General features: G+C 53.0%; 1 protein-coding gene across 1 annotated transcript; it reads right to left on the minus strand.

Moving 5' to 3' along the window:
- Window positions 1-435: 435 nt before the first annotated feature.
- sox10 (SRY-box transcription factor 10) lies at window positions 436-27,341 on the minus strand. Its single transcript, XM_038783639.1, has 3 exons — window positions 26,821-27,341; window positions 3,552-3,808; window positions 436-1,597 (listed from the first exon to the last, which is right to left on the minus strand). The coding sequence occupies exons 1-3, from the start codon at window positions 27,210-27,212 to the stop codon at window positions 885-887; spliced, it is 1,362 nt and encodes a 453-aa protein (XP_038639567.1). The 5' UTR covers window positions 27,213-27,341; the 3' UTR covers window positions 436-884.

A 27,341-nucleotide genomic window follows, 5' to 3' on the forward strand; every position in this document is an offset into this window, starting at 1 on the left:
CCCCCCCCGATACACCCGTCCCTCCCCCCCCACCCCCCCCAGACTTCTTTGTACAAATATCTGCTTGCACATAGAATATTAGCAACGCTCTAGTAAGATAGCCCTGGTTAAACCAAACCACAGCTTGCGAGAGTTAAGCGGATTAAAACAAAAATAAAAGAAATGTTACTCGCAACTGAAGCGAAGCGGATTTAACAATTTGACAAAATTACAGGACGTCGGCTATTCAAGGGCTGAAGTCCCGCCTATTGTAATAACAGAGTATCTGAAGAGTTCTTCTTTCAAATGCCTCTCATCTTAGTCGAAGGCCGACGCGGACGTGATGATTGGACGGGTCGGTTGAAGTCTTCAACGCTGATATCACCAGTCACTTCGCCTTGGGGGTGGGAGATGGAGACCGAGGAGGGGGTGTGGGGGGGGGGGGGGGGATCGGGAAACTTGACCTTCTGGTTCTCTGCGCCATCAATGGCAGCGCGGTAAAGACGAGAAATTTACCGAGAGTTTTTCTTTCCAGAAACTTGGTTTATTGTTTAGCGTCACCGGGATGACGGGGACACGTCCACGCTCCGTGCGCAAGCGGGAGGCAGCGGGATCAGCCTGGGCTTCTTGTCTGGCGGCAATATCTTCACTCGACCGCATGGATAATCCTGCCGCGGGGTTGTGCTTCGACCCTCGTTGTCGCAATCTGCAGGCGGGAAACTTCAAGCTTGACCCAGACACACGGGGAATATTTGAGGCGCTCGCTAACAGGGTCGATCTTTAGAGCCGTTACGTGTAGATTGTGTGATTTTTGTTTGGTTTAAGAAAACCAATCAAGTCCCATTTGGTCCTCATTTTGATGAGGGGGGGTGGGGTGGGTGAGGGGGTTTGGGGGGGGGGGGGTCCTATGGTCGAGTGAGTGTTGTGTAGACTGGTTGCTCCCAATGGGTGGGGCTGCGGGACTGCGGCACAGAGGAAGGGTCACTGATGGACGTGTAGAGTGGCCGCTGAGACGCTCCCATGTAGGAGAAGGCAGTGTAGAGTCCCGAGGCCTGGCCAGATGGGCTGTAGTAGGATCCCGAAGGCTGGTGGTCAGGATATTCGAACTGGGACCTGGTGATGCTTGGGAAGGCTGATCCATAGTGAGGAAGGCTGAGGGAGGTGTAGGTGATCTGGGCAGAGGAGTGTTGTTGGTCAGCGTAATGACTTGGATGAGCTTGTTCTGTCTTGATCTGAGTTTTGGATTCGGAAGGAGCAGCGGCTGAGGCCGCCGACGACGAGCTCCCACCATGCTGCTTGGCGATCCAGGCAGAATGTCCGCCTGAACCGGCCAACGTGCCCCCCAGCCCGTAACTTCCGACGTATGCCCCACCTCCTAAGGTTTGCCCGTGGCCAGGGTGCCCGTTCGGGGGCAGGTACTGATCAAACTCATGGACATCGAAGCTCTCCATGTTGGACATGACATCGTGGCTGAGATCACCAATGTCCATGTTGCCAAAATCGATGTGCGGCTTCCCTCCTTCCACTAGCGGGCGCCCCTCCCGTTTGCCCTCTGCTTTTCCAGGCTGTATCTCTGTCTTGGGAGTGGTGGGGGGAGTCGGAGGGCCGTGGTTCTGGCCTGCACGTGGGGTGGGGGGAGGGGGAAGAAAAAGACAAGAACGACCTTTCAGACGCTAGCACAGAGGGAACAACATCACAAAGTTCATCAACGGTACGAAATCAGCAGCCGAGGGGGCAGGAACTACAGAAGGGTGTACCCAAAGTGGGCAAGTACGTGGCAAATCCAGTTGAGCAACAAGGTGCATTTATATGGCACCTTCAACAGAAAACTACTGTTTCCAAGGCACTTCACACAATAAAGCATTAATAGTTTTACAAATTCAAAATTTATAGGAATGAAAGTCAGAAAGACATGATTCAATTTTGATTGGAGTGAAGGATCAGCGATCTAGAGGCACAAAGAAGAAATAGTTTGATATCTGCATGAACTGAATGTAACAGTCTGGGGTATATGGTGGCACAGTTCTAATGTCACTGGATCAATAATCCAGAGGTCCAGGCTAATAATCTGGTACCTGGGTTCAAATCCTGGTGGAATTTAAATTCCATAAATAAATCTGGAATTATAAAGCTAGTCTCAGTAATAGTGACCATGAGGACTGTCGTCAATTATCGTGTAAATCAATCTGGTTCACTAATGCCGTTTGGGGGGAGGAAATGCGAGTGTAACCTCTCCACCTCCTCCACAAACAGCCGCTTATCATTCGCGGCCTGGCCCACAGGTGACTCCAGGCCCACACAGCGACGCGGTTGACTTTACAATGCCCTCCGAAATGGACCAGCAAGCCGCTCACGTTCGAGGGCAATTAGGGACGGGCAACAAATGCTGGCCGTGCCCGCCACACTAACATCCCATGGAAGAGTGAAGGGGAAAGGAGGGGGTCTGTGTGTCACCCTGGCTCGCTCCCCCAGCTGGATATACCGGGTCAGATTCTCTGGCCTTGCCCACGGTGGGAGGCGGCTTGCCGTGGGATGCTGGCCGGGAATTGGGCCCTCCGCTGTCAGTGGCATTTCCCACCTTGCACCGTTGGCGGCCCGGGAAGATCGCAGCGGTGTGAACAGACAGAAGATCTAGCCCACGGCCTGCAGGTGTGATCGACGCCACATTCATATTGCGATCCACAGGAGAGGCGCAATGTGGATTGTCTGGGATCCCAAAGATTAGAATATATCGATGCGGGAGACTCAAAGAGAAGCCGGTGCTGTACTTGGAAAGTTAAAGGAGGGTATTTAACTTCTGAAAATTTAGGTAACTATTTCAATACAGTGCTTGCTGAAACTGTAACGGCAAAGGCAGTGAAGGGGGTGGCACATAATTATTAGCTACGGGATTCACCATATTGGAGGGGGAATTTCAGAAACGTTTGAAGATCTCTTATTGGGTTGCCTTCAATTCTACAAGTAAAAGAAACAGATTAATGAGAGGTCAACTCAGGTCCCATGGTCAAATCAGCTCTATCATTCTTCTATCACAAAATCAATGTTGGCAAGTTCCTGAAAACTCCACCGACCCTCCCCGAGGTGAAGCAGCTCATTTTTCGAGGATGCATTTCGGGACCTTCCCTGTGGATAATGCCAGTTGTTGTTGTCATGGGGATGGGGGCCCCTTCCTGACATTCCAACACCCGGCGAAGCGTAAGGGAACTTGTGACTCCCTCAATCCCACCGTTACTCGAGCCCCAATTGGGTTGAGGGTTTGAGGATTGGCCTTCGTGACAAGGGTTGGCCAGTCTGCTGGAGGGGTTGCAGGGCGACGGGCGGGCAGGTGGGCAGTCTGCTCAGTTGGCAAGATGTTCACTCTTGCCTGCCACAGACTGCCTGGCGGAGCATTACGTCAGTAGCGGGAAAAGCGACGTCACCTACACTCCTCCCAACACCCCGTGTTGCTGACAGTGTCGGATGAGGCAGGGTTCTAAATGGTGAATATTGGATCAACTGGGGGGGGGGGGGGGGGGGGGGACACTGGAGTGCGTCCAGAATTCAAGGAAGGGTTGAAAGGGGAGATTGGTCACCTGTGTGCTCGCCATGTCCCTCCGAGAGTGGGGAACTCCCCACTCCACGCCCACGGTCCTGAGGCACAGCCTTGTAGTGGGGCTGCACAGCGGCGAGGTGGCCATCGTCCGGGTGGGCCTCGGCATCAGCTTGGCCGGGTTTCATGTTCTTCCGTCGCCGGGGCTGGTACTTGTAGTCGGGGTGGTCCTTCTTGTGCTGTGATCGCAACCTCTCCGCCTCCTCCACAAACGGCCGCTTATCGTTCTCGTTCAGCAACCTGCAGTCAAGGAAATGAGTCAGCACATTTGAAACCCTTCCCCAGCTTGAGTTTATGCAATCAGAGAATGACATAAGGAGAGGCGGAAGCCATTTGGCCCATCACGCTGATTTGCTGAAGCAGATTCAACAGGAACTTTCAATAGGAAATTGGATAAATACTGGAACAACCTGCAAGGTGATAGGGAGAAGGTAGGGCAATGTGACAAATTGGGATAGTTCGTTCAAACAGTTAGCACAGACACGATGGACTGAATGGCCTCCTCCTGCACTATATCATTCTATGATTCCACGATACTCTACCAATGTTCCTCAGCTCCTCCCTGTCAACCAGCCGGGAGGGAGGCAGCCCAGCGATACAGCACTCATTCTAGATCAACAACAATTAGGAAAAACTGCACGACCATCAGGTACATTTCACACACAACACCATGCTGGGCCACATTATTTCAGGGACGAGCAGGGGTGGGCGTTTCCCCTGGGACGACCGATTATGTGACCTTTATCTCATTGCTGTCTGAGGGATCTTGCTGTGAACAAATTGGCTGCTCCTTTACCTCCGATACAACAGTGATTACAGTTCAAAGCGTTCTTCATTGGTTGCAAAGCACTTTGAGATGCCCCCCAGCCGAACAGACAGCTCAGAATTAATCAATACATAGTTAAACTAACCACATGAAAGCTTTTAATACAACTTAGCCTCAGGGAGATATCTGTACACAGGCTGGTGTCTCTCAGTCCCCTCACTCCCAGGGAGATATCTGTACACTGACTGGTGTCTCTCAGTCCCCTCACTCCCAGGGAGATATCTGTACACTGACTGGTGTCTCTCAGTCCCCTCTCTCTCTCAGGGAGATCTCTGTACACTGACTGGTCTCTCAGTCCCCTCACTCCCAGGGAGATATCTGTACACTGACTGGTGTCTCTCAGTCCCCTCTCTCTCTCAGGGAGATCTCTGTACACTGACTGGTCTCTCAGTCCCCTCACTCCCAGGGAGATATCTGTACACTGACTGGTGTCTCTCCGTCCTCTCTCTCTCAGGGAGATATCTGTACACTGACTGGCGTCTCTCAGTCCCCTCACTCCCAGGGAGATATCTGTACACTGACTGGTGTCTCTCAGTCCCCTCTCTCTCAGGGAGATCTCTGTACACTGACTGGTGTCTCTCCGTCCTCTCTCTCTCAGGGAGATATCTGTACACTGACTGGTGTCTCTCAGTCCCCTCTCTCTCTCAGGGAGATCTCTGTACACTGACTGGTGTCTCTCAGCCCCCTCTCTCTCAGGGAGATATGTGTACACCGACTGGTGTCTCTCAGTCCCCTCTCTCTCTCTCAGGGAGATATCTGTACACTGACTGGTGTCTCTCAGTCCCCTCTCTCTCTCAGGGAGATATCTGTACACTGACTGGTGTCTCTCAGTCCCCTCTCTCTCTCTCTCAGGGAGATATCTGTACACTGACTGGTGTCTCTCCGTCCTCTCTCTCAGGGAGATATCTGTACACTGACTGGTGTCTCTCAGTCCCCTCTCTCTCTCAGGGAGATGTCTGTACACTGACTGACATCTCACAGTCCTCTCTCTCTCTCAGGGAGATATCTGTACACTGACTGGTGTCTCTCAGTCCCCTCTCTCTCAGGGAGATATCTGTACACTGACTGGTGTCTCTCAGTCCCCTCTCTCTCAGGGAGATATCTGTACACTGACTGGTATCTGTCAGTCCCCTCTCTCTCTCAGGGGGATTTCTGTACACTGACTGGTGTCTCTCTGTCCCCCCTCTCTCTCAGGGAGATATCTGTACACTGACTGGTGTCTCTCAGTCCCCTCTCTCTCTCAGGGAGATGTCTGTACACTGACTGACATCTCACAGTCCTCTCTCTCTCTCAGGGAGATATCTGTACACTGACTAGTGTCTCTCAGTCCCCCTCTCTTTCTCTCAGGGAGATATCTGCACACTGACTGCTGTCTCTCAGTCTCCTCTCTCTCTCTCTCAGGGAGATATCTGCACACTGACTGGTGTCTCTCAGTCCCCTCTCTCTCTCAGGGAGATATCTGTACACTGACTGGTGTCTCTCAGTCCCCTCTCTCTCCCAGGGAGATATATGTACACTGACTGGTGTCTCTCAGTCTTCTCTCTCTCAGGGAGATATCTGTACACTGACTGGTGTCTCGCAGTCCCCTCACTCTCAGGGAAATATCTGTACACTGACTGGTGTCTCTCAGTCCCCTCTCTCTCTCTCAGGGAAATATCTGTACACTGACTGGTGTCTCTCAGTCCCCTCTCTCTCTCAGGGAGATATCTGTACACTGACTGGTGTCTCTCAGTCCTCTCTCTCTCAGGGAGATATCTGTACACTGACTGGTGTCTCTCAGTCCCCTCTCTCTCTCAGGGAGATATCTGTACACTGACTGGCATCTCTCAGTCCCCCTCTCTCTCTCTCAGGGAGATATCTGTACACTGACTGGTGTCTCGCAGTCCTCTCTCTCTCAGGGAAATATCTGTACACTGACTGGTGTATCTCAGTCCTCTCTCTCTCTCTCTCAGGGAGATATCTGTGCACTGACTGGTGTCTCTCAGTCCCCTCTCTCTCAGGGAAATATCTGTACACTGACTGGTGTCTCTCAGTCCCCTCTCTCTCTCAGGGAAATATCTGTACACTGACTGGTGTCTCTCAGTCCTCTCTCTCTCAGGGAGATATCTGTACACTGACTGGTGTCTCTCAGTCCCCTCTCTCTCTCAGGGAGATGTCTGTACACTGACTGGCATCTCTCAGTCCCCCTCTCTCTCTCAGGGAGATATCTGTACACTGACTGGTGTATCTCAGTCCTCTCTCTTTCTCTCTCTCTCAGGGAGATATCTGTGCACTGACTGGTGTCTCTCAGTCCCCTCTCTCTCAGGGAAATATCTGTGCACTGACTGGTGTCTCTCAGTCCTCTCTCTCTCAGGGAGATATCTGTATACTGACTAGTGTCTCTCAATCCCCCCTCTCCCTCAGGGAAATATCTGTACACTGACTGGTGTCTCTAAATCCCCTCTCTCTCAGGGAGATATCTGTACACTGACTGGTGTCTCTCAGTCCCCTCTCTCTCAGGGAAATATCTGTACACTGACTGGTGTCTCTCAGTCCCCTCTCTCTCAGGGAAATATCTGTACACTGACTGGTGTCTCGCAGTCCTCTCTCTCTCAGGGAAATATCTGTACACTGACTGGTGTCTCTCAGTCCCCTCTCTCTCTCAGAGAGATATCTATACACTGACTGGTGTCTCTCAGTCCCCCCTCTCTCTCAGGGAGATATCTGTACACTGACTGGTGTATCTCAGTCCTCTCTCTCTCTCTCAGGGAGATATCTGTACACTGACTGGTGTCTCTCAGTCCCCTCTCTCTCTCAGGGAGATATCTGTACACTGACTGGTGTCTCTCAGTCCTCTCTCTCTCTCAGGGAGATATCTGTACACTGACTGGTGTCTCTCAGTCCTCTCTCTCTCTCAGGGAGATATCTGTGCACTGACTGGTGTCTCTCAGTCCCCTCTCTCTCAGGGAGATATCTGTACACTGACTGGTGTCTCTCAGTCCTCTCTCTCTCTCTCAGGGAGATATCTGTACACTGACTGGTGTCTCTCAGTCCCCTCTCTCTCAGGGAGATATCTGTACACTGACTGGTGTCTCTCAGTCCTCTCTCTCTCAGGGAGATATCTGTACACCGACTGGTGTCTCTCAGTCCCCCTCTCTCTCTCAGGGAGATATCTGTGCACTGACTGGTGTCTCTCAGTCCCCTCTCTCTCAGGGAGATATCTGTACACTGACTGGTGTCTCTCAGTCCCCTCTCTCTCAGGGAGATATCTGTACACTGACTGGTGTCTCTCAGTCCCCTCTCTCTCTCAGGGAAATATCTGTACACTGACTGGTGTCTCGCAGTCCTCTCTCTCTCAGGGAAATATCTGTACACTGACTGGTGTCTCTCAGTCCCCTCTCTCTCTCAGAGGGATATCTGTACACTGACTGGTGTCTCTCAGTCCCCTCTCTCTCAGGGAGATATCTGTACACTGACTGGTGTATCTCAGTCCTCTCTCTCTCTCTCAGGGAGATATCTGTACACTGACTGGTGTCTCTCAGTCCCCTCTCTCTCTCTCAGGGAGATATCTGTACACTGACTGGTGTCTCTCAGTCCCCTCTCTCTCTCAGGGAAATATCTGTACACTGACTGGTGTCTCTCAGTCCCCTCTCTCTCAGGGAGATATCTGTACACTGACTGGTGTCTCTCAGTCCCCTCTCTCTCAGGGAGATATCTGTACACTGACTGGTATCTGTCAGTCCCCTCTCTCTCTCAGGGAGATGTCTGTACACTGACTGGCATCTCTCAGTCCCCCTCTCTCTCTCAGGGAGATATCTGTACACTGACTGGTGTATCTCAGTCCTCTCTCTTTCTCTCTCTCTCAGGGAGATATCTGTGCACTGACTGGTGTCTCTCAGTCCCCTCTCTCTCAGGGAAATATCTGTGCACTGACTGGTGTCTCTCAGTCCTCTCTCTCTCAGGGAGATATCTGTATACTGACTAGTGTCTCTCAATCCCCCCCTCTCCCTCAGGGAAATATCTGTACACTGACTGGTGTCTCTAAATCCCCTCTCTCTCAGGGAGATATCTGTACACTGACTGGTGTCTCTCAGTCCCCTCTCTCTCAGGGAAATATCTGTACACTGACTGGTGTCTCTCAGTCCCCTCTCTCTCAGGGAAATATCTGTACACTGACTGGTGTCTCGCAGTCCTCTCTCTCTCAGGGAAATATCTGTACACTGACTGGTGTCTCTCAGTCCCCTCTCTCTCTCAGAGAGATATCTATACACTGACTGGTGTCTCTCAGTCCCCCCTCTCTCTCAGGGAGATATCTGTACACTGACTGGTGTATCTCAGTCCTCTCTCTCTCTCTCAGGGAGATATCTGTACACTGACTGGTGTCTCTCAGTCCCCTCTCTCTCTCAGGGAGATATCTGTACACTGACTGGTGTCTCTCAGTCCTCTCTCTCTCTCAGGGAGATATCTGTACACTGACTGGTGTCTCTCAGTCCTCTCTCTCTCTCAGGGAGATATCTGTGCACTGACTGGTGTCTCTCAGTCCCCTCTCTCTCAGGGAGATATCTGTACACTGACTGGTGTCTCTCAGTCCTCTCTCTCTCTCTCAGGGAGATATCTGTACACTGACTGGTGTCTCTCAGTCCCCTCTCTCTCAGGGAGATATCTGTACACTGACTGGTGTCTCTCAGTCCTCTCTCTCTCAGGGAGATATCTGTACACCGACTGGTGTCTCTCAGTCCCCCTCTCTCTCTCAGGGAGATATCTGTGCACTGACTGGTGTCTCTCAGTCCCCTCTCTCTCAGGGAGATATCTGTACACTGACTGGTGTCTCTCAGTCCCCTCTCTCTCAGGGAAATATCTGTACACTGACTGGTGTCTCTCAGTCCCCTCTCTCTCTCAGGGAAATATCTGTACACTGACTGGTGTCTCGCAGTCCTCTCTCTCTCAGGGAAATATCTGTACACTGACTGGTGTCTCTCAGTCCCCTCTCTCTCTCAGAGGGATATCTGTACACTGACTGGTGTCTCTCAGTCCCCTCTCTCTCAGGGAGATATCTGTACACTGACTGGTGTATCTCAGTCCTCTCTCTCTCTCTCAGGGAGATATCTGTACACTGACTGGTGTCTCTCAGTCCCCTCTCTCTCTCTCAGGGAGATATCTGTACACTGACTGGTGTCTCTCAGTCCCCTCTCTCTCTCAGGGAAATATCTGTACACTGACTGGTGTCTCTCAGTCCCCTCACTCTCTCAGGGAGATATCTGTACACTGACTGGTGTCTCTCAGTCCCCTCTCTCTCAGGGAGATATCTGTGCACTGACTGGTGTCTCTCAGTCCCCTCACTCTCTCAGGGAAATATCTGTACACTGACTGGTGTCTCTCAGTCCACTCTCTCTCTAGTGAAGATAGCTATTCACTGTCATTTAAAATTTTAATAAAACTTATTACTTGAGGTGCAGCGAGATTAGCAATTATTTTTATCTCTATGAAGCTCATATTTGTAAATACCAGACAGTATTCACGCAGGAAGGATAGACATGGAGATGGAGCAAAGGAAGAATTCAGTGCTGACTGGAAGAGAGAATATTTTTGAGACGGCGTTTGAAGCTCCATAAGGAGAGGGCGAGTGGTTGCGATAACGTTCTGGAGAGTTGGTTGGAAGCGCCCAACGCCTCGGCTGCTAGAGGTGAAACAGGGAAGGAGAGCACAGAGGGAATCAAAAGTACCTTATTAGTTATCAAAACCTTTGGGATATTGTGAGGTGGTGAATGGTGTTGCAGGAATAAAAGCTCTTTGTTTTAAAAGTTTTACTAAATGTTTCTAAAAAAATGAGAGAACATGTTGGGACTTTACAATCGCTCGAACTACACTTCAAGAAAGGTGCAGAGGTATTAGATAAGTTAGGGAGGAGATTTGCCAGCTTGTTCCCAGGGAAGAGGGACTTCATTGACGAGGGCAAGTTGGAAAAGTTCGGACTGCTCCCTTGGAGAAGATGAAGAGGTGACACAATCAAGGTCTTCCAAGACGAAGAGGTTTGGATGGGGGAAAAGAGAGGAAATCTCTATTCCCCGGCCAGTGGCTCAACAGTTGGAGGCCAGAGATTGAAGCGACATAGAAGAGGAAAAGAGGAAAAATGTTTTCACTCCGGTCGTTGTCAGGATCCAAAACGCTCGACTGGAAAAGGTGACAGAATCTGGTACGCGAGGATGAGGAATGTTTGGGGAAGGCAGGACAAAGCATGATACCTCTTTCGAAGAGCTAGCACAGAGGTGAAGGACCAAATGCCCTCCTTCCATGGTGTAAATTTCTACGATACTAACAGCTTCCAGTTCCTTCCGATGGTGAACTAATTTCTCAAGTTTCCCCCTACCTTTTGCTGTCAATGACAGAGACCTTCTGTATAAATACACAAGGAAACACACAGCACTGCCCAGATATATGTTGGCGAAATATGGATATTATTCTTTGATGCCAACTTGACTAAAACAAAAGAACTAGAAATAACCCCCATCTCCATCTCAAGTTGTGGAGCTAAAATTTAGAAGTTTCTGCATCGCCTACAAAAGGTGATCTAACCCTAACCCCTTGACATTAAATGGCGGTACCATCGCTGAATCCCCCATTATCAACATCCTGGGGGTTACCATTGATCAGAATCTGGACTAGTCACATTAATACTGTGGCTAGAAGAGCAGGTCAAAGGTTAGGAATCCTACGGTGAGCACTTCACCTCCTGCCACCCCCCCCCCCCCCTCCCCTCCCAAAGCCTGTCCATCATCTACAAGGCACAAGTCAGGAGTGTGATGGAATACTCTCCACTTGCCTGGATGAGCACAGCTCCAACATCAAGCTCAACACCACCCAGGACAAAGCAGCCCACTTGATTGGCACCCCATCCACAAACATTCACTCCCTCCACCACCGACGCACAGTGGCAGCCGTGTGTACCATCTACAAGATGCACTGCAGCAACTCACCAAGGCTCCTTAGTCAGCATCTTCCAAACCCACGGCCTCTACCATCTAGAAGGACAAGAGCAGCAGATACCTGGGAACCCCACCACCTGGAGGTTCCCCTCCAAGTCACTCACCACCCAGACTTGGAAATATATCGGCTGTTCCTTCACTGTTGCTGGGGCAACATCCTGAAACCCCCTCCCTAACAGCGGGTTCAAGAAGACAACTCACCGTCCCCTTCTCAAGGGCGATTGGGAGTAAATGCTGGCCTAGCCAGCGACGTCCACAACTCATGAGAGGATAAAAAAAGCTCCTAAACTCAGGCATGAGCAACCCGAGACCCAGACACCCCGGCAGTGCCACCTTGCCCAGAGCCCAACCACCCTGGGGGCCTCCGATGGGCTGGCAACCCCCCCCCCCCTCCGCAAGTGCCGTCATTCCTGGTCCAAGTTTGTGTGGAGCAGTGATAACCTGCGCCATGGCGAGGTCTCCAGGCCTCCTGGGATAGAACGTACGGTGGCACAGTGGTTAGCACTGCTGTATCACAGCGCCAGGGGCCCGGGTTCCAGCCTTGGTGGGGGGGGGGGGGTCACTGTCTGTGCAGAGTCTGAATGCCCTCCCCGTGTCTGCGCGGGTTTCCTCCAGGTGCTCCTGTTCTCCCCCACAGTCCTGAGATGTGCAGGTTGGGTGGATTGGCCGTGATCAATGCCTGGGGTTCCTGGGATCGGGCGGGTTCGTGTGCCTAGGTAGTGTGCACTTCCGGAGGGTCAGTGCAGACTCAATGGGCCGAATGGCCTCCTTCAGCACTGTAGGGATTCTATGGATTTCAAAGACAATCGGATGAATTGCAGAAGCGCCATTCAGTCTGTCCGGTGTGCACCTCTTGGAAATGGAATACCAGCTTGTATCTTGTTCAGCGAGCTAGGACATTGTGAAAGAGCGGGATGGGGAGCGGGTGGGAGGTAGGGACCTACGGGTACCACTCCCTCAAAGAGCCGGCAGAGGCACGATGGACTGATAGTCACCCTCTGAGCTGCAACATTCGGCCAGAGTGACGCAGAGGTGGGCTGCTGACTCCCATTCCATTGAAAAAACAAAGAAAGATCCCACAAAGAACAAGGTGAGAACGACAGTGATGCTGATTGACATACGAATATTTTCCAGAATCCCCCCATCTCTTCTTCAGAATTGAAGCCTTGGAAATGTTTTATATCCATGTGAGAGGGCAGTTTAGTGTCTCAGCACTCCATCGCCTCCGACCCTCTGACCCCCCAAAGCCTGTCCACCATCTACAAGGCACAAGTCAGGAGTGTAATGGAATACTCTCCACTTGCCTGGATGAGCGCAGCTCCAACAACACTCAAGGAGCTCGACACCATCCAGGACAAAGCAGCCCCGCTTGACTGGCACCCCATCCACAAACATTCACTCCCTCCACCACCGACGCACAGTAGCAGCCGTGTGTACCGTCTACAAGATGCACAGCAGGAACTTGTCGAGGCTCCTTAGGCTGCATCTTCCAAACTCTCGGCCAACACTAACTACAAGGACAAGAGCAGCAGTTAGCTGTGAACAACACCACCTGCCGATTTCCCTTCCAGAATCTTACCATCCAGACATTGAAGTTGTTTGCCGTTCCATTACTGTCGCTGGGTCAAGTCCCGGAAATCCCTCCCTAACAGCACTGTGCGTATACCTACATCTGAGGGACTGCCGCGGTTAAAGAAGGCAGCTCAAGGGCAGCAAGGTGGCACAGTGGTTAGCACTGCTGCTTCATGGCACCGAGGGCCGGAGTTCGATCCCGGCCCCGGGTCACTGTCCGTGTGGAGGTAGCACATTCTCCCTGTGTCTGCGTGGGTTTCGCCCCCACAACCCAAAGATGTGCAGGGTAGGTGGATTGGCCACGCTAAATTGCCCCTTAATTGGAGACAAAATGAATTGGATACTGTAAGTTTATTCAAAAAATAAAATAAAAGGCTGAAGCTCACCATCACCTTCTCAAAGTACAATTAGGGATGGACAGAAAATGCTGGACTAGCCAGCGACGCCCATATCTCGTAAATTAATTTTTAAAAACTCAGTACTGACCCTCTGACAGTGCAGCTCTCCCTCAGTACTGACCCTCTGTCAGTGCTGCACTCCCTCAGTACTGACCCTCTGACAGTGCGGCGCTCCCTCAGTACTGACCCTCTGACAGTGCAGCACTCCCTCAGTACTGACCCTCTGACAGTGCGGCTCTCCCTCAGTACTGACCCTCTGACAGTGCGGCACTCCCTCAGTACTGACCCTCTGACAGTGCAGCACTCCCTCAGTACTGACCCTCTGACAGTGCGGCACTCCCTCAGTACTGACCCTCTGACAGTGCAGCACTCCCTCAGTACTGACCCTCTGACAGTGCGGCACTCCCTCAGTACTGACCCTCTGACAGTGCGGCACTCCCTCAGTACTGACCCTCTGACAGTGCGGCACTCCCTCAGTACTGACGCTCTAACAGTGCGGCACTCCCTCAGTACTGACGCTCTGACAGTGCAGCACTCCCTCAGTACTGACCCTCTGACAGTGCGGCACTCCCTCAGTACTGACCCTCTGACAGTGCAGCATCCCCTTAGTACTGACACTCTGACAGTGCGGCACTCCCTCAGTACTGACCCTCTGACAGTGCGGCACTCCCTCAGTACTGACCCTCTTACAGTGCGGCACTCCCTCAGTACTGACCCTCTGACAGTGCGGCACTCCCTCAGTACTGACCCTCTGACAGTGCGGCACTCCCTCAGCACTGACCCTCTGACAGTGCAGCACTCCCTCAGTACTGACCGACAGTGCAGCACTCCCTCAGTACTGACTCTCTGACAGTGCAGCACTCCCTCAGTACTGACCCTCTGACAGTGCAGCACTCCCCTCAGTACTGACCCTCTGACAGTGCGGCACTCCCTCAGTACTGACCCTCTGACAGTGCAGCTCTCCCTCAGTACTGACCCTCTGACAGTGCAGCTCTCCCTCAGTACTGACCCTTTGACAGTGCGGCGCTCCCTCAGTACTGACCCTCTGACAGTGCAGCTCTCCCTCAGTACTGACCCTCTGACAGTGCAGCTCTCCCTCAGTACTGACCCTTTGACAGTGCGGCGCTCCCTCAGTACTGACCCTCTGACAGTGCAGCTCTCCCTCAGTACTGACCCTTTGACAGTGCGGCGCTCCCTCAGTACTGACCCTCTGACAGTGCAGCTCTCCCTCAGTACTGACCCTCTGACAGTGCGGCGCTCCCTCAGTACTGACCCTCTGACAGTGCAGCTCTCCCTCAGTACTGACCCTCTGACAGTGCGGCACTCCCTCAGTACTGACCCTCTGACAGTGCGGCACTCCCTCAGTACTGACCCTCTGACAGTGCGGCACTCCCTCAGTACTGACTCTCTGACAGTGCAGCACTCCCTCAGTACTGACCCTCTGAGAATCAACCTGATATTTGTGTTGAAGACCAGGAACTGGAAGATGTTTAGGGTTATATTAGGGTTGTGGGAGGTGGCGTCTGGGGGTGAACTGGACAAAGCCCACAAAGATTCCGGCATGTTCTCTGTCCAGGGAGACAAGAATCTGCAATTTCCATTGTTGCAGCAGGTCCAACAGAGTAAAACAGATTTAACACAAATAAGGAGATATTGGGACAGACAACAGTGCAGAGACGGATTTACTCTGTATCTAACCCCGTGCTGTACCTATCCTGGGAGTGTTTGATGGGGACAGTGTAGAGGGAGCTTTACTCTCTATCTAACCCCGTGCTGTACCTGTCCTGGGAGTGTTTGATGGGGACAGTGTAGAGGGAGCTTTACTCTGTATCTAACCCTGTGCTGTACCTGTCCCGGGAGTGTTTGATGGGGACAGTGTAGAGGGAGCTTTACTCTGTATCTAACCCCGTGCTGTACCTGTCCTGGGAGTGTTTGATGGGGACAGTGTAGAGGGAACTTTACTCTGTATCTAACCCCGTGCTGTACCTGTCCTGGGAGTGTTTGATGGGGACAGTGTAGAGGGAGCTTTACTCTGTATCCTACCCCGTGCTGTACCTGTCCTGGGAGTGTTTGATGGGGACAGTATAGACTGAGATTTACTTTATCTTTTAAAAAAATACATTTTCGGGATGTGGGTGTCACTGGTTAGGCCAGCATTTATTGCCCATCTCTAGTTGCCCTCGAGGAGGTAGGGGTGAGCTGCCTTCTTCAACCGCTGTAGTCCTCGAAGTGTAGGTACACCCACGGTGCTGTTAGAGAGGGAGTTCCTTGATGTTGCCCCAGCGACAGTGAAGGAACGGCCGATATATTTCCCAGTCAGGGTGGTTAGTGACTCGGAGGGGAACCTCCAGGTGATGGGGTTCCCAGGTATCTGCTGCCCTTGTCCTTCTAGATGACAGTTGCCATGTGTTTGGAAGGTGCTGACTAAGGAAACTTGGTGAGTCCCTGCAGTGCGAACACCTGACATCAGCCAAGGCAGCAGCTGGCGCCTTTCGAAAAACGGGGCCTAAGCGTTTTTAAAATAAGCTTGAAAAGTTGACGTTAGGTGTGATGTGAGCGGTGCAGATTTAGAGGATCAACATGTTCAAAGGGGGTAAAAGAATCAAACCTCCCGCCCTGAACTGATTGACATTGTTCTGCTTTCACTGTCCAATCTGCAGAGTGCAAGAAAAGTCCCTTCGTTCCACCTCCCGTCTGCCTTTTCTGTCACCAATCTCTCCTCATTCACACCCACCCACTCTCTGTGTGACCACTAAACCTCTCGAAGCTGGTCCCAGAGGCTCGAAGTTCAGTTGGGTGGGCCTCGATGTGGACTGAGCATTCTGTACCCTGCGGAGAAGTTGGGGGGGTGGGGGGGGGGGGGGGGTTGAGGCTTGGGGAGAGTGGGGGAAGAATGTCATAACTCTGACCCTGAACTGCAGCCAGAGCCGGCCAGGAACTCTCATTGCTGCACCCCTCCACTCCGTTTCTCTGTCAATTAATCTGAGCAAAAGTATCAAGTCTTCGACACAACCAAAATTGTGACAATAACCAAAACACCAACCATTAACCCCTCACTGCCTGCTGAATACCAGAGTGGGAGTGACGATCAGGGGAGCGGTGGGGGCCGGGGGGGGGGGGGGGGGTGACTAACTCATTCACACTCCCGCACAGTTGTGTAGTGGTTATGCTACAGATCCAGTAATCCAGAGAACATGAGTTCTGGTCCTACCAAGGCAGGTTGTGAATTTAGACACAGTTTAAAAATAAACTAAACCCCCCCCCCCCCTCAGAATCAGTAAAAGGGGCCACATCGCTGTTGGACTGTTTCAGCGAGTCAACTGGGTCACGCTGGAACTTCAGGGAAGGATAATCTGACATCCTTATGAGGCCTGGCCTACATGTGACTCCAGACCCACACCACCTAATCTTAACTTAATTTCAAGTGTTCTCTAAAGTGGTGGTACAGTTTTGGCAAACACCAAGTCAAATAAGGAATTATTATGGCAGACAACAGGATCGAGGGAGCTTCACTCTGGGTTTCCACCGGGTGCTCCGGTTTCCTCCCACAAGTCCTGAAAGACGTGCTTGTTAGGTGAATTGGACATTCTGAATTCTCCCTCTGTGTACCCGAACAGGCGCCGGATTATTACTATAATTCCGTGCTGTAAATCCTGGGAGTGTTTGATGGGACAGTGTAGAGGGAGCTTTACTCTGTATCTAACCCCGTGCTGTAAATCCTGGAAGTGTTTGATGGGAACAGTGTAGAGGGAGCTTTACTCTGTATCTAACCCCGTGCTGTGCCTGTCCTGGTAGTGTTTGATGGGGACAGTGTAGAGGGAGCTTTACTCTGTATCTAACCCCGTGCTGTACCTGTCCTGGGAGTGTTTGATGGGGACAGTGTAGAGGGAGCTTTACTCTGTATCTAACCCCGTGCTGTACCTGTCCCGGGAGTGTTTGATGGGGACAGTGCAGAGGGAGCTTTACTCTGTATCTAACCCCGTGCTGTAAATCCTGGAAGTGTTTGATGGGAACAGTGTAGAGGGAGCTTTACTCTGTATCTAACCCCGTGCTGTGCCTGTCCTGGTAGTGTTTGATGGGGACAGTGTAGAGGGAGCTTTACTCTGTATCTAACCCCGTGCTGTACCTGTCCCGGGAGTGTTTGATGGGGACAGTGCAGAGGGAGCTTTACTCTGTATCTAACCCCGTGCTGTACCTGTCCTGGGAGTGTTTGATGGGGACAGTGTAGAGGGAGCTTTACTCTGTATCTAACCCCGTGCTGTAAATCCTGGAAGTGTTTGATGGGAACAGTGTAGAGGGAGCTTTACTCTGTATCTAACCCCGTGCTGTGCCTGTCCTGGTAGTGTTTGATGGGGACAGTGTAGAGGGAGCTTTACTCTGTATCTAACCCCGTGCTGTACCTGTCCCGGGAGTGTTTGATGGGGACAGTGCAGAGGGAGCTTTACTCTGTATCTAACCCCGTGCTGTACCTGTCCTGGGAGTGTTTGATGGGGACAGTGTAGAGGGAGTTTTACTCTGTATCTAACCCCGTGCTGTACCTGCCCTGGGAGTGTTTGATGAGGACAGTGTAGAGGGTGCTTTACTCTGTATCTAACCCCGTGCTGTGCCTGTCCTGGTAGTGTTTGATGGGGACAGTGTAGAGGGAGCTTTACTTTGTATCTAACCCTGTGCTGTACCTGTCCTGGGAGTGCTTGATGGGGACAGTGTAGAGGGAGCTTTACTCTGTATCTAACCCCGTGCTGTACCTGTCCCGGGAGTGTTTGATGGGGACAGTGCAGAGGGAGCTTTACTCTGTATCTAACCCCGTGCTGTACCTGTCCTGGGAGTGTTTGATGGGGACAGTGCAGAGGGAGCTTTACTCTGTATCTTACCCCGTGCTGTACCTGTCCTGGGAGTGTTTGATGGGGACAGTGTAGAGGGAGCTTTACTCTGTATCTAACCCCGTGCTGTACCTGCCCTGGGAGTGTTTGATGGGGACAGTGTAGATGGAGCTTTACTCTGTATCTAATCCCGTGCTGTACCTGTCCTGGGAGTGTTTGATGGGGACAGTGTAGAGGGAGCTTTACTTTGTATCTAACCCCGTGCTGTACCTGTCGTGGGAGTGTTTGATGGGGACAGTGTAGAGGGAGCTTTACTCTGTATCTAACCCCGTGCTGTACCTGTCCTGGGAGTGTTGGGGACAGTGTAGAGGGAGCTTTACTCTGTATCTAACCCTGTGCTGTACCTGTCCTGGGAGTGTTTGATGGGGACAGTGTAGAGAGAGCTTCACTCTGTATCTAACCCCGTGCTGTACCTGTCCTAGGAGTGTTGGGGACAGTGTAGAGGGAGCTTTACTCTGTATCTAACCCTGTGCTGTACCTGTCCTGAGAGTGTTTGATGGGGACAGGTTGGAGGGAGCTTTACTCTGTATCTAACCCCGTGCTGTACCTGTCCTGGGAGTGTGTGATGGGGACAGTGTGGAGGGAGCTTTACTCTGTATCTAACCCCGTGCTGTACCTGTCCTGGTGTGGTTTGATGGAGACAGTAGAGGATAAAATCAAGCAGACCACTCACAGTGAGAAAACACCTTCCCTACATGGACTGTTATGGTTCAAGAAGGCAGCTCAGGCTCCCCTTCTCAAGGGGCAACTGAGGGATGGACAACAAGTACTTGTCTTGCTGTTGGTACCCAGGTCCTGGGAGTAAAAAATAATAAATTGCAGACTAACAGTCGACCAACGTCCAAAAACACAGCACCGTTAAGACACAGCGTCAGCTGGGAGTGTGAGTCGCTATGCAAGCTGGTCTCCTGTGCCATGGGTTAACGGAGCTAATGGAGCACCCACTGCCTGTCTCCCAGTTTCCAGCCCGGCCCAATGTGGAACTGGGCTGGCGAATGCATCCACCGATTCCAATACCAAGCCGGCTTTCACGTCAGTGAGGGGTGGGGACACATGGGCCAGCAAGTATCACAGGGCTGAGACATGGTGGCGCCATTGCCAGTGACGGCAACCAAACATCTCGGAGACTCGCTCGGGTGAATTGGCGCCACCTCAACAACAATCAACAAGAGGGCCTTTTGCCCAGTAAGTCCTTCAATCTGACAATACTGAGCAGGGAGTCACAACAGGAGATTACAGGCCAGATGATCAAAAGTGTCTTAACGGAAGAGAGATTGAAGGCGTGATCGAATGGAAAAGTTTCCAAGTGTCATTTCAGGTGGGTTTTGCTGGCAATTTCCCGCCAGCTGTTAGTGAGTTCCCCACCGCTATCTAACCACACGGTCACTGTTCCGGGCCTTGGGAGTTTCGGGCTCGCCCACGTTTCAAATATTTTCCATGACTGGGGAGCTGAAGCCGTTGGCTAGGCCAGGCCCACCGAGATCAGGCCACCATTTTGAAAGGGTGCCCTGATCTCGAAGGTCTCCCACAATCCCCACCCATGGGCAATATCACCCCCACATACACGGGTACTACCCCCTTCCCGTCCCCCCCCCGTCCCCGAAGTGACGACACCCCGCTAAGGGGTTGCTGAGGCCCCCACTTTTCAGGCCTCCCCACCCCCTTCAACAGTCCCGGCCTTCCGGACGCCTTTCATTGCCCCACCCTTCCTACCCCTCTCACCCTTTCATGGGCAGGCCCTCCCCTGCCCCCCCCGGCCCTGACCCTTGGTAGTGCCACCATGGTAGTGCCACCCCAGCACCCTGGCAATGCCACCCAGGAACATTGGCAGTGCCAGGCTGCACAGTTGGAGAGCCAGGATGTCACCCGGCCTACTCTGTCCCTGGCCACCCAGGGGCCTCCAATGGCCTGGGTGACCCCTCCAGGTGCACCACGGACGAGTACTAATCAGTGCCCGCCTGGGGTCTCCCTGGGGAGGCTGGTAGACGCCGGGAGCCGGTTAGAGCCGGTGTCAGCGCAGTTAGCTAGGTTCTTAAACCCACTTCGCTTTGTGAGACTGGATCCCGCCCACCGTGATTTAGATCTCATGAGGCGTGACAGCTGCCGGGAAGCCTGGGGGGGCACTCATTACCGGCCGTGTCGCACTCAGATTCTGGCTGAAGGAATTTCAGAGATAGGGAGGGGTGAGGAATGAAAAGCATGAATGAGTTGATGGAGGGTTGGAGGTAGGAGACTGACCAGAATTGCAATGGAGTGATCGAGTCTGGAGGCAACGGAAGCCTCCTCCTCCGATTCACTTACGGCTGTGAGGGAATGTCGGACGATATTTTTTAGAACAGTACAGCACAGAACAGGCCCTTCGGCCCTCGATGTTGTGCCGAGCAATGATCACCCTACTCAAACCCACGTATACACCCTATACCTGTGACCCAACAACTCCCCCCCTTAACCTTACTATTAGGACACTACGGGCAATTTATCATGGCCAATCCACCTAACCCGCACATCTTTGGACTGTGGGAGGAAACCGGAGCACCCGGAGGAAACCCACGCACACACGGGGAGAACGTGCGGACTCCACACAGACAGTGACCCAGCCGGGAACCGAACCTGGGACCCTGGAGCTGTGAAGCATTGATGCTAACCACCATGCTACCGTGCTGCCCTGTAGAATTGCTGGAAAGAATCCCACTGCCTCTAGACGAAAAAAGAATCTTTGCCAAAGTTGGCTACAGGTTTGGAATGCACCAACGTGTCGGACTGTGCCAAATCCTGCAACTGCGAGACACACCATCCCTTCACCATCAGTCACTTCAAACCTCATCCCCAATTCCAAATGTCATTCCCAAAGGGAAGAGGTTGGGAATGAATGTTTAGCGCCGGATTGAGGCGACTGGAAAACCTCTTTTGCCTCTCCCCCTCCCCAAACTTTCTTCCACACTGCACCCATCTCATCGTACACACGTCTCACACATGGCACCCGCGTGGCAAGGAGCTACAAAGCCACAATTCCAACTCCAGGGCCACGGAACCACATCAGCTAGCGCGACAGGTTTTAGGCAGCGTCAGCACAGAGCAAAGCTCGGATTTCTGTCTCCTGCTCACTACTGGCTGCCAGTTACTCGCCTCAATATAAATAACCCAGAGTTTATTTTTGCAAAGTCAGTTTAATTTTTGCTGGTGAAAAATTCCAATTCCACCCGACCAATCCTGCACATTTTTGCACCTTGAGCCAGGAAGCTGAGTGGGCACTCCCCTCCCAGAGCGGACACCCTGCCCGGAGCCCCCCTCCCCTCCCAGAGCGGGCACCCTGCCCGGAACCCCCCTCCCCTCCCAGAGCGAGGCACCATGCCCGGAGCCCCCCTCCCCTCCCAGAGCGAGGCATCCTGCCCGGAGCCCATCCCCCCTCCCCTCCCAGAGTGAGCACCGTGCCCGGAGCCCCCCTGCCCTCTCAGAGCGGGGCACCCTGCCTGGAGCCCCCCTCCCCTCCCAGAGCGGGGCATCCTGCTCGGAGCCCCCCTCCCCTCCCAGAGCGGGCACCCTGCCCGGAGCCCCCCCTCCCCTCCCAGAGCGGGCACCCTACCCGGAGCCCCCCTCCCCTCCCAGAGCGGGCACCCTGCCCAGAGCCCCCCTCCCAGAGCGAGCACCCTGCCCGGAGCCCCCCTCCCCTCCCAGAGCGGGCACCGTGCCCGGAGCCCCCTCCCCTCCCAGAGCGGGCACCCTGCTCGGAGCCCCCCTCCCCTCCCAGAGTGGGCACCCTGGTCGGAGCCCCCCCTCCCCTCCCAGAGCGGGCACCCTGCTCGGAGCCCCCCTCCCCTCCCAGAGCGGGCACCCTGCTCGGAGCCCCCCTCCCCTCCCAGAGCGGGCACCCTGCTCGGAGCCCCCCACCCCGCCCCCACCCCGCCCCCAGAGCGGGCACCCTGCCCGGAGCCCCCCCCCCTCCCCTCCCAGAGCGGGCACCCTGCCCGGAGCCCCCCTCCCCCCCCCCAGAGCGGGCACCCTGCCCGGAGCCCCCCCCTCCCCTCCCAGAGCGGGCACCCTGCCCGGAGCCCCCCTCCCCGCCCCCAGAGCGGGCACCCTGCCCGGAGCCCCCCTCCCCGCCCCCAGAGCGGGCACCCTGCTCGGAGCCCCCCTCCCCTCCCAGAGCGGGCACCCTGCTCGGAGCCCCCCACCCCGCCCCCAGAGCGGGCACCCTGCCCGGAGCCCCCCCCCCTCCCCTCCCAGAGCGGGCACCCTGCCCGGAGCCCCCCTCCCCGCCCCCAGAGCGGGCACCCTGCCCGGAGCCCCCCCCTCCCCTCCCAGAGCGGGCACCCTGCCCGGAGCCCCCCTCCCCGCCCCCAGAGCGGGCACCCTGCTCGGAGCCCCATCATCAGCAGGCACCCTGGTCATTTCCTTCACAATAGGTCGCTCTATCAGACAAAGACCCCTGTCCCTCTTTCCCTCTGGCTCCACCTCTTTTTCCCCCAACTATACCAAGTGTGTCACCAGCGATTTGGCGAGAATGGGTAACGCGCGGCGGGGAGGGGGGGGGGGGGGGGGGTTTGTTGGTGGTCGTGCGCCACACGGAGGGCGAGGGTGGAAACCCTGTAAAGTAACATCATACATTTATATTGCACCTTGAATGTGGTTAAACATCCCAATGAGCTTCTGGGGAGTGATCTCCAAACAAAGTTTGAGGGCGGTGCAGTGGTTAGCACTGCTGCCTCACGGCACCGAGGTCCCAGGTTCGATCCCGGCTCTGGGTCACTGTCCGTGTGGAGTTTGCACATTCTCCCCGTGTCTGCGTGGGTTTCGCCCCCACAACCCAAAGATGTGCAGGGTAGGTGGATTGACCACTCTAAATTGCCCCTTAATTGGAAAAAAAAAGAATTGGGTACTCGAAATTAAAATTTAAAAAAAAATCAAACAAAGTTTGACATGAGATACGAGGGCAAGTGACCCAAAGAGGAACTGTAAAAGAGGGCAGAGTGAGGATTCGGTTTCCAGACAGAATTCCAGAGCTCTTGGCTCAGGCGCTTGAAGGCGTGACTGCCAATGGCAGTGCTGGGGAAATGAGCAATGCTTAAGAGGTTGGAATTGGAGGAGCGCAGAGATCTGGGAGGGTTGTGGGAGATGACAGTGATAGGGAGGAGGGGGAGGTCATGGAAGGATTCGAAAACAAGGACGGGAATGTTCCCTGATAGGCAGCCAGTGCAGGTCGATGAAAGCAAGGGGGGTGGGGTAAGGAGACGGGGCATAGCTGAAGCTTACAGGGGGCGGGATGTGGGAGGATGGACAGGACAGTGCTGGAAGATGCAACTGGGTGAAAGTGGTGGAGATAGAGGGCCGGTTCATCAGTATGAGAAGAGAATCTCAGATCTCGACTGCAGGGCTGATACACGCTCAACTTCTACAGAATTACCATTGCTGCTTTCTGACATGCTAATCTTTTGAATTGTGTTACAGTTGCACTATTGCAGCTTTGGAATAACCCCATAACACCTCCCAGGCAGCAAAGTGTTTTTAAAATGGAAGAAAGATATTTGCACACAGCACCTCCCCAGAACCTGCAATCAGGGAAATGTTCCAGGTGTTAGTTGAAGATTAAATATTGGCCAGGACCACGGGGAGGAACTCTGCTCTTCTTTGTATCTGGTTTAGCACAGTGGGCTAAACAGCTGGCTTGTAATGCAAAACAAGAGCAGCAGCACAGGTTCAATTCCCGTACCGGCCTCCCCGAACAGGCGCCGGAATGTGGCGACTAGGGGCTTTTCACAGTAACTTCATTTGAAGCCTACGTGTGACAATAAGCGATTATTATTATCATGGCCATGGGAACCATTTATGTCCACCTGAGGGGGCAAATAGGGTTTTGGTTTAACGCCCCCCCCAAAACATTGGCAGCTCAGACAATGCAGCAGTCCTCAGTACAGCACTAAAGATAAGTCTGGCTGTTTGAGCCCTAGTCGCTGGGGTGAGATTCGAACCTCCAATCGCAGTGGTGAGAGTGTTACAGACTGAGCCACTGCTGACACCCTGAAGATTGTGTAAGGGGCAAAGTGAGGGTATAGACTGTTGTACGATTGCGCCAATAATAACTTGATTCCTTCCCAGCAGTATGGAGAATACACCACATGACAATTGTCAGAAACTCCCCCTACGGGGGTTTATAAAAATGGACTCTCCTTCCAGCTTCTTCCAGCAGCTCAGGCCCCTTAGCTCCACCCGGGTGGAAGATGAGGACCACCCCTCCACACTGATGTGACATTCAGCCTCCCCCAATACCTCCTACATCAGCCTCCTCCCTCGTGCTGAGGGACACCCTGTGTTCGCAGTCACTTCCACCAACCCAACGTCAAAAACCCACCAAACCACACCCTGTTATTGTCTGGACAATGTTACTCCTGTCCCCCCACCCTCAGTATCGCCCCTACCCCACACCTTCCGCTACACTGAATAATGCTCACTTCATGACTTGGTGTTCACACCATCAATCCCACTGTGAGCTCCAGTGTTATTTGTATAGAACGAGCGAGTCTCTCTTCCACTGTCAGTTGTGTTCAACTGTGTGCGGGTTCCTCTCTTCCCCCCCTCTCTCTCTTCCTCGGGACTTTGTTCTGTGATTATCGATTTGGCTTTTCTTCTTCACCTTTTCTCTTTATCCGGCGTCTTTATCTGTGCACTCTCTCTCGCACATTCTGTCCATCTATCTATTTATCTGCCCATCCTCTCTATCCAACTATTTGCCCATCTGTCTGGATTTTATTGCCTCTTCACTCGGTCTAGCCATCTCTCTTTCAATCTTCTCACTCTGTGGCCAAGTTTCAGTCTGCCTCCCTCTCTCCCACCTATTTCTCTGTCCATTTCCCCCTCACTCATAGATCATTGAATTGACAGTGCAGAAGGAGGCCATTCGGCCCATCGAGTCTGCACCGGCCCTTGGAAAGAGCACCCTTTGCAAGCTCAAATCTCCGTAACCCCACCTGACCTTTTGGACACTAAGAGGCAATTTAGCGCGGCCAATCCACCTAAACCGCACATCTTTTTTTAATAATAATCTTTATTGTCACAAGTAGGCTTACATTAACACTGCAATGAAGCTACCATGAAAAGCCCCTAATCGCCACATTCCGGCGCCTGTTCGGGTACACGGAGGGCGAATTCAGAATGTCCAAATGACCTAACAGCACGTCTTTGGACTGTGGGAGGAAACCGGAGCACCCGGAGGAAACCCATGGACAAGGGGAGAACGTGCAGACTCCGCACAGACAGTCACCAGGGATAGGAACTGAACCTGGGTCCCTGACGTCGTGAGGCAGCAATGCTAACCACTGTGCTACCATGCCCCCCCCACCCTCACACTCGCTGTGCCCATCTCACTCTCTTTTCCAACTGCCCAAATTCTTCCTCGCCCAAATCTTCCTTCCTCCCCACACATTCTCTCCATCGCTTTCTCTCGCTTTCCGCTCAGCCCAATTCTCCGGGTCCTTAACCATCTCCCTCACTCTGTCCATCTTTCCATCTCCTGAAATACACGTCAAGATAAGATTGATGATGTGAACTGAATTTTCTCCTCACCAAGTCAGACTGGTTTGGAGATTGATCACAATCCCAATCTCTCCTAATCCAGTCATCTTTCTGGGATCTCTCCCCCAATTTTCAGCCCCATTTCATTAACTTCCTTCCAATCAGGGATGGCAAGAAAGATATTTGAAAAAGAGCACGTTGAATGGTTGAAAAAGACTTTCCACCAACAATGGGAGGCATTTCCTGCCCATAAAACAAAGTGATTCAAATTAACTCTGGATTCTGTCACAGACTCGGACTTCTTTCCCTGAATCGTAATTAAGTTAATGACAAACTAGTTGAAACCTGCAACAACAAAAATAAAGCAACGAGAGCCAAACTCCCGACATAAACAAACGGAAAATTCTGGAAACTTTTCTGGGGTCTCCAGGTGTGTGTGTGTGGGATGAACAGAAAGTGTAACCGGTGAAGGGAGATCTGGATCAAGGCAAATTGACCAACTATCTCGCTCAGGGTTTGACTGCACCGTCACAGTCTCCAAACGGGATTCGCACAGCTCCTGCATGTCCAAACAGGGTGAAAACTGACACTTTAAAAAACCCAGGTTTAAAACCCAATTCGCGGAGCGGGTGGAGGGAGGGAATCTCATCAGTTAGGGCAGCGCGGTAGCACAGTGGTTAGCACAGTGGCTTCACAGCACCAGGGTCCCAGGTTCGATTGCCGGCTTGGGTCACTGTGTGTGTGGAGTCTGCACGTTCTCCCCGTGTCTGCGTGGGTTTCCTCCGGGTGCTCCGGTTTCCTCCCACAAGTCCCGAAAGATGTGCAGGTTAGGTGGATTGGCCGTGGATAAATTGCCCCTTCAGTGTCCAAAAAAAAAAGGTCAGGTGGGGTTACCGGGATAGGATGGAGGGGTGGGCTTGAGTAGGGTGCTCTTTCCAAGGGCCGGTGCAGACTCGATGGGCCGAATGGCCTCCTCCTGCACTGTAAATTCTATGATTCTATGAGTTTAAGTGCAGACCTTATTAACCAGGCTGCCTGGAGGATGAGGGAAGGGAAGGTTTTGGGGATAGGGGACAATTATTATCCGACTTGACGTCCAAGGACTCACCTCCAGAGTTTGCCCAGAGTTTTGCTGAGCTCTGCGTTGTGTAGATGGGGGTACTGGTCTGCCAGCTTCCTCCTCGCCGCCTGTGCCCACACCATAAAAGCGTTCATTGGCCTTTTGACATGGGGTTTGTTCTTGGAGGAGCCGTTCACCCTCACTGGCATGGGCACGAGGGTCCAGTCATAACCCTCCAGCACTTGGCTCACAGCCTCTCTGATGCACAGGGGGAACTTCTCCTCGTCGCTCTCCCGCTTCCCACTCCCTTCCTCGGCGCTGGCCTGGAGCTGGGACTTCTCCTCCCCATCGGCAGCAAAGGAAGATCCAGGGGACACCACCGAGTCGCTCTCAGAGCCTCCGGGGCTGGCCACTTCTGACACACTGCGATCGTCCGTCATCTTCCTGCTCGAAATCTTCTTCTTTTCCCTCCCAAAACAAAACAACAAAAAAAATCCCCAGTGATATTCTGGCTAAAAAAATTAAACCAAATGAATGGGCTTCCTTCACAAGGCAGCAGATTTACAAGT

Source organism: Scyliorhinus canicula, chromosome 23 (assembly GCF_902713615.1).
Source record: "Scyliorhinus canicula chromosome 23, sScyCan1.1, whole genome shotgun sequence".
NCBI lineage: Eukaryota > Metazoa > Chordata > Chondrichthyes > Carcharhiniformes > Scyliorhinidae > Scyliorhinus > Scyliorhinus canicula.

Bases quoted from the DNA above. Each gene is read 5' to 3' on its own strand.
- sox10 (XM_038783639.1), bottom strand. From the start codon at position 27,212: ATGACGGACGATCGCAGTGTGTCAGAAGTGGCCAGCCCCGGAGGCTCT. The intron at 3,809-26,820 runs GTGAGTCCTTGG...CCTTGACTGCAG, and splicing joins ACTCTGGGCAAACTCTGGAG to GTTGCTGAACGAGAACGATA. The intron at 1,598-3,551 runs GTGACCAATCTC...CCCCACGTGCAG, and splicing joins GGGACATGGCGAGCACACAG to GCCAGAACCACGGCCCTCCG.